Source organism: Ranitomeya imitator, chromosome 9, assembly GCF_032444005.1.
Source record: "Ranitomeya imitator isolate aRanImi1 chromosome 9, aRanImi1.pri, whole genome shotgun sequence".
Classification (NCBI taxonomy): Eukaryota; Metazoa; Chordata; class Amphibia; order Anura; family Dendrobatidae; genus Ranitomeya; species Ranitomeya imitator.
The window spans coordinates 48399096-48413027 of NC_091290.1; the positions used below are offsets into that span (position 1 = coordinate 48399096).

The 13932-nt window shown below is 44.9% G+C and overlaps 1 protein-coding gene across 1 annotated transcript in view; it reads left to right on the forward strand.

The window, feature by feature from the left end:
* The window catches only part of LOC138648919 (mucin-5AC-like), a 130220-nt gene that overhangs the window by 19148 nt on the left and 97140 nt on the right, over positions 1–13932 (forward strand). The window contains exons 7-10 of the mRNA XM_069738900.1: positions 8535–8751; positions 9801–9929; positions 10863–10980; positions 12963–13101. Of these exons, the coding sequence (XP_069595001.1) occupies positions 8535–8751; positions 9801–9929; positions 10863–10980; positions 12963–13101 (603 nt within the window). The remainder of the gene's footprint in view (positions 1–8534; positions 8752–9800; positions 9930–10862; positions 10981–12962; positions 13102–13932) is intronic.

The window sequence follows — 13932 nt, forward strand, 5'->3', positions numbered from 1 at the left end:
CACAGGCAGAGGACCCGGAACACGGAGCCGCACGCAGCGCTGGGATGGGGGACAGGTGTATATAGCTTATACTTAGGCTGCGTGTCCACGATCAGGATGGCCGGCGGTTTAGTCGGAGCGGCAAGCCCGCTCTGCGCTAAGCCCCGCCCCCTTCTGGGACACGATGATGCCGGATGTGTTCATAGCACACATCCGGGATCATCGCACCCCACGCAAAGGGCCCTGTGCTATATCTTGTGGTGGCGCAGCGGTACCGCAAGATATACGGACATGCTGCGATCTTAAAAGACGCGCCGCATGTCCGTAGTCGCAGGGCCGCCACGTGCGTGTTACCACGCATGGTGGAGACGGGATTTCATTAAATCCCCTCCACTATGCTGTAACATTTGGACGCTGCATGTTTGACGCTGCGGCTCTATGCAGCGTCAAACACGCAGCGTTTCCTGCACGTGGACACGTGTGTTGGAGATCGCGGTGTGCGTTCAGTGTTTACGCATACCGCGATCTCCTGGGAGCGTCACTCTATGGGGTCCAGACTGCGCCGGCGCTTGCGCAGTCTATAAAGGCTTCGGACAGAGTGACGCTCCCAGCATTATATTATAGATAGGATCATCAAGGTGATGTTATGCTGTTACTGACCTGACCAATAAGATGTTGGATACTTTGTCCCCTGGCCCTCCCTCTCGCTAAGGCTACATTTACACATCCCTGTGCCACCTCCTAGCGCTATCCATTTCTCGGACACCATATTGACCCATAGATTTTCATTGATCCATATACACAATGTTAGGGCTAGCCGAACGCACTGAGTAAATATAAATGTTTTATTGTAATAGATGCGTTCGCAGCCCTTGGTCCACCATGCAGGAGAAACTGCTGCTAGCAAACGGCGGAACTATATGGCGGTATTAACTAACTCTATTAATTCACAGAGTAGCCGTGAAATCAAAGCACTGCGCCCTGTTAGACTTCACAGAGGCACAGGCTAACTACCCAACTGAGAGCAGGCAGTGGTCATGCATGCACACAAAACTCCTCGCTGGAGGTGCCAGCATTCTAGGGGCTTATTTCAGCCAGGTCCCTGAATACATACACACACAATCTCCTCGCCGTAAGGTGCCAGCATTCTAGGGGCTTATTTCAGCCAGGTCCCTGAATACATACACACACAATCTCCTCGCCGTAAGGTGCCAGCATTCTAGGGGCTTATTTCAGCCAGGTCCCTGAATACATACACACACAATCTCCTCACCGGAGGTGCCAGCATTCTTGGGGTCCCTGAACACAAACTTACATGACCACGCTGGCGCAAAGCACATAACATAGAAAGATACTAGCGCATGGCCGTGTGGCCATGCGAGCCTTAAATAGTTGCAGCACGTACAGGACCTCAGGACCTTCCTAGAAGGACCAATGAGAGGCTGCCACAGAGCCTGAGCACCTACAGGACCTTCCTGAAGGACCAATGGCTTTAGCTGCAGTATCTGAACATGTGACCCTCGATCTCCACTGAGAGATCTCACTCTGGGCATGCTGAGAACGAGAAAAGCAGGACATAGTCCCAGAAGCGTCTGCTCGCCGCTGTCCAGCACTGACTTCAATGGAAGAGGCAGGAAAAGCAGCAGTAACTCTTTGTACGGAGTCAGACTGAGCGAGACACTGGGACTGATGTCTCCGCTGAGCAGGCTCCACTGTGGCAGGAGAAGAATGGGAGACCACAGCGGAGATGGCCCGAGATTCCCCCTGTGCAGAGGCGGGAACTCGACCCCTAACACACAACAGTTTTAAAAATGGTCCATGGATTTGGTCTATTCTCATCCTTTTGGCAAGTCAGGCTCAGCCATTAAAGTCTATGGAGATCGCTATAAAATGGATGACGCACTGAAAATATGTTTTGCACTTCAATGTTTCATCCTAATTTCATGGATACATTGTTCAGAGTAAATTAAGACAGTCTATCTCCTTCAATTAATAAAAATGGATGAGAAAACTATAATGCAACAAGGAATGCATGACAATTGGGTAATCGTGATTCCTGTGAGTTTCACCCCTTATCTAACCTTTTGTAACCCCGTTCATCCTACCAATCCAAAATACCCAAGCCCCATAAAGAACGACTCACCATACTTTCATTTGGATAAATTGGCCACAGCAACCTTTATTAACATTTAACATAAGAGTTTATTTGTTTTAACATTATCCATGGGGATGGCGGTCATTGAAGCACCAAACTGTAACCAACTGAGGTCAATGTCCAGAAACTTGGCCCCCAGGTCGAGTCTTGCCTCTAGCCGCTACGCACCAGCTCAGAGACACTAAGAGACTCACCGGGCCAATATCCGACAAAATCCCCACGGATCCCAGTTATCTCCTCCGTGTGACCATTACGTTCCATGCCATTTAATCCACCCCAGGGGGAGTCCAGGACCTTTGAGATCCCCCCTCCGAGCCGCCATTTATTAGCACCACCAACCTCGAGGACCCCCCCACGACTCCAGCATAAATGTTCTGACCCCTCAAACATTTATGTTACGCCACACCAACAAACCTTTCTCAATGCCCTCCTGTATCGCCAAACACCACAGATCCAAACTGATTGCATTCAGATGAATACCATCCTTCCTCCAGAATTCTCTTTTTCCCGATTCCAAATCATTGTGCCGAGCCACAATTGCCCCATTTCTTACCATAAAGCAGGAAACTGCTCTATTTACTTTAATCCTGGCCCTATTTAAACCTTGCACCGACCATGCCCCATACCATACTTTCCTGGGAAAGATGTCCGACCACACCACCAACAACCTTGAGAACATAGACCACAGCCTCAACATGTCAAATTTAATGTCTTTAATTGATTCTCTGCACGGTCGTTTTCCTAGGCCATTTCCCCCTAAATGCATCACCAACAGGTCAGGCGCCTGATCCAATTGACAAAATCTGTGAAATTCGGGCAACAATTGCTTCCATGTCATCCCCCGTTTACCGATCCACCTCAAGACTGCCGATGTCCTCGGCACACCCAGTTGTCTCCCGTCTGGTCGAAAGACCTGCCCTCATTGCTGCCCAAAAGACAAAGGAATGACCCATAATCCACGTGAGCAATTGTCCCAACTCTGAAAGAGAAAAACAAAACACCACAACCATATAATTGTAAACAATGGCCTACACATCCAAAAATTCCCTAAATCAAAGACGGGCGAATGTACATACGGAATCTCACTTACTCCCAACAACCGATTCTCTGTACCATTTCATCCCCCAAACCTCTCCTGGCTGCCTGTGTAGCCGCCCTAATACGGAATGAGTGACCACTAAAGTTCTTTGTCTAAATGCCCCGTCTCGCCAAACAGCACTTAAATACTGTCAATAACTGAAAACAAGATAAGAACGAGCCGTCTTCATGTACCAACAACGGATCATTCCCCGAACCCCTCAAGAACTGTCTAAAACAGTGTAAAGGACATAAGGGGGAACCGCTTACCTCAAAAAGAACAACTCTACAACCCCTTCCTTCAGTATCCATTTTAGAAGACCGCAGAAATATCACTAACCTATCCCCATACATATCTACATCTTGTCTGAGTAAACCCCCTTTTTGAAATCTGGAAGGGCTAACCAACTCCCCTAAACGAAAAGCACCAAACAATGCCAACGAAAAGGCCAGTTTGAACAGAATTACCTCCCCTCGAGTGGAACAAACATCCTCTAATTGCTCGCCCAAAATCAATAGTACCTCATAGGACACAGGGCGTCTCCCATCCGCCACCTTCCAGCCTTTTCGCCACCCCCTCACCACTTGAAGAAACAAAAACAACTTTGTTAAAATCTTGCAACCCTCTGAACTTAAAGCCAAAGGCAAGACCCAATAAAAAATTATTATTTTTGGAACCGACCATCCTGAATCCCAATTGTGCCCCATTAATAAAAGCAACTTGCTCTCATCCTCCAAACTCGCCCCAATTTAGCCTTCCAATCCTCCCATATATCCCATGCCCTAACATAATGTGACCACGTTCCAGCTGTCAAGGATCTGGATAACAGATCTCTTACCGCTCCAACGGAAGACTCCATAACTCCTCTGGACACCCCAATCCTGTGGGTTCCGCTTGAGGTGCCAACTCCCGAACACGATCCCACTGCGAACAAGAAAGAGCTTCAAGAATAAGGTAATTTTCCTTAGGCCTGAGTTCAACCGTGACCCACAAGTTAAAATTCAAACCTACCAACACCATGTGCTGTAGAACTCTCAGAAAAACCAGATCAGATGATGATAACAAATTTATGGCCCTCGCCGCCCACAATAACCCGCAACCAAAGCAAATCTTTAATCTGAACATTCCCTCCCCACAATGATAGCGCCACAGCAATGGGGAACACCTCACACAACATCTGATTTGCAGAAAGGCCCTTTTTCTCCCAAACTCGTGGTTAGTGACCCACCAACCACCTGTCCCGGAAAAACAAACTGAAACCCTGCTCAACAGCCGAACCCACCAGAATGCCAAGGGACTCAGCTGGTACCACCGGTGCAATCCACAGCGACTTCCCATTGTAGGAATCCAAGAAAAGTGCCCATACCTATAAATCATCCTTCAACTCCCTCCTAAGCCTTATGAAATGTGATGGCACCTGAATCCCCACGGTAGCCAAAGACAGCCTGCGACAAAATGCTCTGCCCATTGGCATAATCCGACATGCAAAATTTTCCTAACAATGATTAAACCTCGTGCAACATTACTTTCTTAAGATCAACAACCCACTTCACCTCTGTTCTCATGTCCACCAATTTGTCATCTGGCAGTCTGCACTTCATCGCGACCGTATCTATTTCAATACCCAGAAAACGCAATGACATCACAGGACCCACGATTTTTTCTGCCGCCAAAGGGACCTCATATTTCTTTGCCACACTTTCCATCGTATGAAGTAAAAGAGAACAATCTGGAGACTCCGCCGCCCCAATGGTGAAACCCTCAAATTATCAATAGGAATTGAGCTAAACGGACCAGCCATTCTACCTAAGGCCACTTCTTTATTCAATTTCACTGCGACCACTTCTGGGAACTCTCTGGCTGACTTTAAATTCTGGGTTGATAACTTCACCTTAACATCAACAAAAGGAATCGTAAAACTGTCCCTAAAACCATCCCGTAGTAGTGCTGCCACTTCCTTAACTGGTTACTTACTTAGAAATTGCTCCATCTCTGCCAGACGCACTGGTGTCACTCCTTTTTTCAAACCCTCCTGACCCTTTTTGTCTTCCTCCCCTAAAACATTTTGATGCCCCATGATTACCTCGCAGGAGGAACATTAATGTTTAAATTTGCATTTGGCACCGAACCTGCAAGCACCTTCGTTGAATGAGAAGCACAATCCTTTTTGTACTCCCACTGAGTGCCCTGACTGTCCCGAACCCACGGTGCCCTCGGGAAAAGACTGAGATCCCTGTCCTGTTCTGCCTGGAGCCGTTACTCTCATCTATAAAGCAATGTCTTTATGATCCCAACATATGCTCGGTCGGACCGCTTTCCGCTGACGAAATTGTTCATCATATCTAAGCCAACCCTGTCCCCCATAAACCCTATATGCCTCCCCAATTGCGTCCATATAACAAAACAGGGGGAAACAATTCTCTGGTGACTTCTCCCCAACTCCAATGACACTGGCTAATATAGCAAATGCTTGTAACCAATTAGAGAACATGCGGGGAATTAGCCTAAACCCCCTCTTATCCTCGTCCTCCTTCTTAGACTCATCCCTTCTTGCCCTATCTAAATTAAAACGTTCCAACGGGAGTTATGAAAATATTTCTACATATTCCCCCTTCCACATTCTCTCTCTCACCTCCTGCTTCACATGTGCCCCCAACGGCCCTTCAAAGCAGATGTAAACTTCCGCTTTAGCTGCATCATCCAACCGCACTGACTCGTCCTTATCCTTTTCCCCACTGTCTATCGCCGAAGATCCCTGCCCCGTTACCTCTCGGCCAGCCGCCGCTACCTCCCCAACTGTCATTGAAGCCCCTGTTACTGTACTTTGTACCGTCTGAAATGACCCTAGTACCCCGGCTGCATCCACATTCCCCTTTCCCTTACATTACGCATCCATGCTGACAATGGCAACGACTCACCCTGACCATTCCTTAATGCCCATAGCCGAACCAAATCTTTCAGCCTATGTAATATAACACACATGCCGACACTAGCCCCCCCTGCAGACAAATCCCCCACCCCCACAGTAACATTAGAAGCTAATGATGGTAGAAAAGGAGCCTAGAAAAGGAGCCATATTGTCTCTCTCACCTAGCTGCCTGGGTGCTGTGTTCCCAGCAGCCGCCAATCCAGGATCCAGAAGCGACCTCCATTGTCATGTTGACTTGTGGCTCTGTGGGCCCCATACAGCCAGCCTTGATTGATCGCTGTGTCGTCAGTATCCATAATGCTTCCTTGAGCCGCGTTTTGTCCATCTAACATCCTAGGGCGTGCGGGCATCCTAGGATGTGCGGGCGACTGTCCAGTATTATAAACCCCTCCCCCCATACTGCTGCATTAGCCCCCATATCTAATGCTGGGCGAGTACCCTGTGGCCCTCTCCCAGCAACATCTCCCCATCATGCCTCTAAATCGCCAGCATCAGGCTGCCTACTGCTATTTTCAAAAGCAGCAGCAGCTAGCGAGTGGGAGGAGCTAAGGCGATGCCACTCACCAGCCGCCCTGCTTTCCGAGGCCTGTGCCGCCATCTTTTGTCAGTTACCTGCGTCTTGCCGAGCGGAGTTCCAGCCTAGCAAGTCTCTACCTATAGTCCACGGCTTACTTTCCAGAGAAAGAAATACCCTGCTGCTATTGCGCAGCCAGGCTCTAATTCATGGTGCATGGGGTTCGGGTAACATGAATCTAATGACAGATTCCCTACAAATTTATATTTAGGAAGTAAATGCATAATTAACAAAGATCTGTTCAAAGGTGTACAAAGCCTTTAACACATACCCACTAAGCATCCTTTTTTATCTTATAACTACTGAAGAGCAAGTATACTCTTTGCTTGGATTTTCCAGAGCACTCTTGGGTGGTCTCCGAGTATTGTTTAGTGTTCGGAGATTTAGTTTTCATTGCTGCAGCTGAATGATTTACAGCTACTAGCCAGGCTGAGTACCTGTGGGGGTTGCCTGGTTGCTAGGGAATCCTCACATGTAATCAAGCAGGCTAGTAGCTGTAAATCATTCAGCTGCCATGATAAAAACGAAATCTCCGAGCAGTTACAAATACTCGGTGGTCACCCGAGCGTGCTCTGGAAAACCCGAGCAACGAGTACACTCGCTCATCACTACCTATAACATCATATGCACCTGATATAGTGAAAGGTAATACTGCACCACAGGCTGCTACTGCCACAGTGACAGACTTGCTAGCGCCACAGTGACAGACTTGCTAGCTTCTTTTCTCCCAGGAGTTCTAATATATTACACCTCCTCCCTCTTCTGCTTCCAGTGAACAGGACGAAAACAAGTCATGCTAGTCCTCTGTGGCACTGCCTAAGTATCTCTGGAGCTAATTATGACTATTAACTCTTCAACCATTATAGATATAATTAAAGGGAATCTGTCAGCAGAATTTCATCACCAAACTATTTTCACGTGCTTGTAGTTCTTTCCGAGACCAGTCCGGCAATATCTTCAATTGGCCCGTCCCTTCCTCAGTTACTAAGAAATCAGCGTTTGAATTGATATGAAAGTAAAGCTGAAGAGCTATGGTAGATCTGAAATCTCTGTCACTCCAGCTCTATTTTCTGCCAAGTGCTGCCTCCTCCAGCTTTAAAAACTGTTGGAGGAAAATAGCGCATTAGGATTTTATCCGAGAGTAAGCACTCAATGCAAGGTAAAAGCACTCACCCGACGTAGCTTAAGACAAGCATTGAAGAGATTCGCTGTTGCAGATACACGAGGGAACGGCCGTGGAGAATACAATGCAGGAGAACGTGGTCAAACTCTGTGCTGCTGAATCATGTAGTCCAAAGGTATTAGAATCTTTATGTGGTATTTCCTGATGGAGTTCTTTGAAACTCAGAAGAAACGCGTTGAATAAAGACCACTTTGAAAATACCTTTGAATACATGATTCAGCAGCACAGAATTTGACCACGTACTCATACATTATACCTCCTCCAGCTTGACTGACAGCCTCTATCCTGTGGTACTTCAGGCAACAGAGCCGTCAGTTAAGCAGGAGCAGGCAGCACTGGGCAGAGAATAGGGCTGGAGTGACAGAGGCTTCAGATATTCAAATAGTTCTTCAGCCTCATTTGCATATCAATACAAATACTGGTTTCTCAGTAAAGGAGGAATGGTTTGGCCATGCAAAGGTATTGCTTGATGTGTCTTTGAAAGAGCTACATACACATATAAATAGTTTGGGGGTGAAATCCTGCTGACAGATTCCCTTTAGGTTGTATTATAGATTATTATGATGCCTGGGTGCAAAATATTATTGGTAACAGTAAATTAACTTTACACCACTGATATATGTGTCTTTGTTACAGGGGGATATATGTAAGAGTACTCTGACTTCTGCAGCCTTTTTCGATTGTAACACCAGAGTAGACCCTATGGAATACATAGATGCTTGTGAGCAGGATTTGTGCCACTGCAGTGCTGAGGACAGCATGCTGTGCCTGTGCCGTATGTTTGCTGAATACTCACGCCAGTGTACCCACTCTGGTGGAGTCCCTGGAAACTGGAGAACCCCAGAACTGTGCCGTAAGTGTAAAGAAGCATAAAAAATAAAACAAAAAAAAAAACAATACAAAGAAATCACACCATTCTAGAGACGTCAAATACATACGACATATTTACACAACTGACTGATGAATCTTTTATTTCCAGTATATACTTCTTTTAATTTTCCATTGAAAAGTCTATGCTCTTTGATAAACCAAAGGGATGGCTCATACAAGCAATGATTCTCTCATCCAAGAGAATCGGATGGATCATGGCAAGAACACTCGGCTCAAGGTCTGATCAGAGTTCGAGCCGATTGTTAGTTTACATAGATCTGATTCTCTTGGATGAAAGCATAGTATCACTGGTGCGGAGAAGGCGGAGAATTTAACTTCTCCATCTTCTCCTTTATCAGCGTTTGCGGTAATTGGACTGCCCTTGGGTGATGTTTTTCACACACCCATAGACTTGTATGGGAGTGCGTGATCCGATCATTAGATGCCCCCGCAGTATGCGGCGATTGTTTTCTCATGCCAAATTGGCATGATAAAAAATGGCTGATCTTCTCAGCCCCATAGTATAACATTGGGCTGAGTGATATCCGATAAAACATTGGAGAGTACTGGTCCAAGTTATATGCTCGTGTGAGCGAGAGTAAATAGTGGCATTGTCAGACCCACTGAAAGCTAATAAAAATCTGATCCAATCTAGTAAATTGACTCCTATGAAAAAGTCTCCCTTTATATATGCATATAATCACACGTTTCAGGATTCAACGTCACACTCTTCACCAATTTTACTTGCCTTGTCAGCTTTGGACAATCCCTTTTTTTTAGAAGGATATTAGGAGGCACACAGTGTGTCATGCTGGAGGCACCCACTAGAAATCAGGAATTCTCTGCAGCAAGGATTCAGCAGCACCATAACAGGGATAATAAAGTTGTCCACAAAATGGACTGGAACAGTCCTATTAAAATACACACTGTGCACATAGTAATTTAAAAATTATCTTATAGCTTGCTTCTGGTACATTGATATCTCTAGTCTAATGTAATCTAACCAAAAATAATGTCTCGTTCTGCATCCAGCCCAGTCCTGCCCTCTGTATGGTATGGAATACCAAGAATCCGGCTCTCCTTGTCCCAATACATGCTCGAATACAGAAAGAACCATGCTTTGTGAAGACCATGGCATAGAGGGATGCTTTTGTCCTTCAGGTAAGACCTTGGGCGCTGTGGACATAGATGAAGTTCTATTGGAATTTGTCTAATTGTTGGCTTTTTTTATATACCGATTATTTAGATGTTTTTCCATTTTATTGGGCAAACAAAATTAAATAAACTGTAGCTACACTGATCCTTTTCCAAATCTTCTGAGACTTCGATTTATTGTATTATTGAAAAAAAGTTTTTGGGGACTCAGAGTTAGAGATAGTCTGCAGAAGAAGATAGTGAGAACCACATAGTGGTAAAAGTTGAGAAACGTTTCCCTTATGCTTTAAGGCAGGGGTGTTAAACTGCATTCCTCGAGGGCCGCAAACAGGTCATGTTTTCAGGATTTCCTTGTACTGCACAGGTGATAATTTAATCACCAACTCATTATTTGTGTAGATGATTAAATTATCACCTGTGCAGTACAAGGAAATCCTGAAAACATGACCTGTTTGCAGCCCTCGAGGAATGCAGTTTGACACCCCTGCTTTAAGGGGTCATTCCAGAAAACGTAAATTATCCGCTATCCACAGGACAGGGAATAACTTTCTGATTGCTGAAGGTCCAACTGCTGGGATCACCAGAGAATTCAAGATCGAGGTTCTGGAATCCCGACAACAAAGCTATGGAGGACTATCTTTGGCTTTGACTCTCTTCATTGTCAATATGAGGGACAAGTATCGCTCTTGACTATTTCTGGCAGTCCTATAAACAATGAATGGGGATGAAGTCAAGTATGCGCACCTCCCGTTACTCCAAAAACCAATTCTCACGATTCTAGAACCCCAATCTCAGGATACTGGTGGTTCCTGTGGTCACAACTCCAGTGATTAGCACTTTAGCCACTATCCCATGCATAGGGACTTGTTTTTGTGAATAACCATTTAAATGTTCATACTTTTACTTTTACCTATTTGTAAAAACTTTTCTTTTATTTAGGAACTGTTCTTGATGACATAAATAACGCAGGCTGTATCCGCCAAGAGGAATGTTCCTGTGTCTACAATAGTGAGATTTTCACTCCAGGATCGTCTTTCAATGCTCCATGCAGAGAATGGTAATGACAATCACTACATGTACGACTGTGACAATATAACAATGCCTGCATTAATACAGTGTGCAAAGTAATTTAGTTTTTTTTGGCTTGCTCAAAATGGAAGTACAAAATTATTTAGTTACCAGTATTAGTAATCTGATGTTTAAAAAGGTTTTGCATTACCATGTTAATTGCACAAAAGGCAATAATATTTGGCTACCATTGTTTTTTCTCATAGTTCCTTTTTTGTGATTGTTATAAACATATTTCTAACAGTGTGATATTGTTATTAAAGAAGCCCTGCTCCTCCTCCGATCAAAGGTTTTGTCCTCTTAATATATTACAGTCATCATATTATTTGGCACTGCGTACTTACCTTTGCTCATTTTGCCTTTCTACCCAGATTATTCTTCTGTTTTCCATTAGGTCTATGACATTGTGTGATTAAAATCAGCCCAGCTGAATCCTTCTAAGCTCCATGTAGAAACAGGAGGTCAATTTTACCTGTGTGAGTCATCAGACACTGAAAAAGTCACTGGCGGGGGATGGGTGGGGAGGAAGCAGCCGAGTCAGGAGTTGAAGAGGGGAATGATAAATGCAGGGACAAAGACCTTGCTGTTTCTACATAGAGCAGAGAAAAGAGAAGAATTGGCTGGGTAGAAAGGCAAAATGAGCAATTGTAAGTACACAGCGCTATATAATATGATGACTGCAAAATATTAAGAGGATAGAAACTTTGATGGGAGGAGGGCTTCTTTAAAGGGAATCTGTCAGAAGATATTTGCTATGCCATCTGAGAGCAGCATGATGTAGGGGCAGGGACCCTAATTCCAGTGATGTATCACTTACTGGATGGCCTGAAGCAGTTTTGATAGAATTCCTGTTTTCTCTGTTGTAGATCCAGCAATCATCACAATGCTGAGCTCTGCATAACTCCACCCACATCACTGATTGGCAGCTGCCTGTTTACAATGTACATTGTCAGTAAGTGGCCAATATGCAGTGGAGGCGGAGTTACACAAATTACCTGAACTGACTGGCACAAGACACCTAGTCCACTAATGATAATATCCTGCTGATAAAACACTTGTTGTATTGAAACTACAGCAAGATGTTGAGATAGTATCATGGGAATTAGGCTCTCTGCATCCACGTTATGCTTCTCTCAGATTAAAAAATAAATACCTGCTGACCGATTCCCTTTAATTAATTTTTTTACTTACTAATATTGTGACTCCAAAAAGATAACAGTTTGATGAGGGAGATTTATGGCATGTAGAAAGTGTATGGTAGATGCTGGTTGCACCACTGGGATCCACCACTAGCTCAGGAACACAAAGTTGAAAGGGTCAGACATAGAAAAGTGGCTGCGCATGCAAGGGTTGCTCAATTTATTGCCAGTGGTGCTAATGAGACCAATTCTCGAGCAGAAATACAGAATGTTATCCTGCAGAAATCAAAGGGTCGGCCTTGATCTTTGCCATGGACCTACTTCCAAATGCATGCCACATTTGCCTGTGAACATGCCCTATTAATATCACTGTACCAAGTGACCTTTTGTAATTGTCTGCCATGGTACTAATGGTCAAAATAAAATTTTGAAGGGGTTGCCTGATATAAAATGACAACTATGAGCTTTGAAAATTCTCCGGTGTCAGCGCCAGGACAGCGACTAGATAAGAGTGGCCTCGCTCAATGTAAGTGTATTGTGTGAGGCTGGAAGCTGTCTATTCAAACTGAGGCTGGGAGCGTGCATTTCGTAGACTCATGGTGAAACATGACTACATTCCCAGTACTGACACCGAATCTTTACAGTGCGCACTGCGTGCAATGTGAGGATCCACAAGTCTGCAATCTCATAGAGTGACTGCAGACTTGTTGTTTTCGACAAGACAACCCCTTTAAGAATTTAGAATGATGCCCCATTCTGGATTAATATAATTAGAGGGTCTCCTTCAATTTCACATTATATTGTAAGCTGTATGATTTTTTTTATTTCTTAGTACTTGTTCCAGAGGAAAATGGAAATGTAAAGAGTTGCCCTGCACGGGAAGTTGTTCAGTGGAGAGTGGATCACATATTACAAGCTTTGATGGATCCCGATACAGTATCAATGGGGATTGCAGTTATGTGCTTGCTAAGGTAAAACGCTAAGAATCAGTTCAATGCTTTACATGTTAAAGGGAACCTGTCACCTGAATTTGGCGGGACTGGTTTTGGGTCATATGGGCGGAGTTTTCAGGTGTTTGATTCACCCTTTCCTTACCCGCTGGCTGCATGCTGGCTGCAATATTGGATTGAAGTTCATTCTCTGTCCTCCATAGTACACGCCTGCACAAGGCAAGATTGCTTTGCGCAGGCGTGTACTACGGAGGACAGAGAATGAACTTCAATCCAATATTGCAGCCAGCATGCAGCCAGCCGGTAAGGAAAGGGTGAATCAAACACCCGAAAACTCCGCCCATTTGACCCAAAACCAGTCCCGCCAAATTCAGGTGACAGAGTCCCTTTAGCACAAAAAGTACAACAAAGTGACACCATCAGAGGCACCAAAGGGATCTTGGTGCTATAGATCATGTATGGACGTCTACGGACGCTCACTACATATCCACTACAAGTCACCATCACACACTTTCTCTCATGGGGTTAATGCAGAACCTAATCTACTAATTGTGGTCCTCCTCTCCTCGATTATAAACCTAAACTATCAATTACAGTATGCTCCTCCTCTCAAATAAAGTGACCATGACTGAAGCATCAGACTACACACAGAGTGCCTGTCTGTAGTCTGTTGCCATGGTGTCACACAGGTTTGCATAAAAGCCTATAAACACAAGGCGGAGGATGTATTTATCAATTCTAATTTCATAGCTGTTATACTTGTTATTCTTTACATGAATTGGAGCAATAAAGATGACTGCACGTGTCCATAAACGGTGCGGGTATTATTCAGGCATAGGCCAGCTCTTCTCA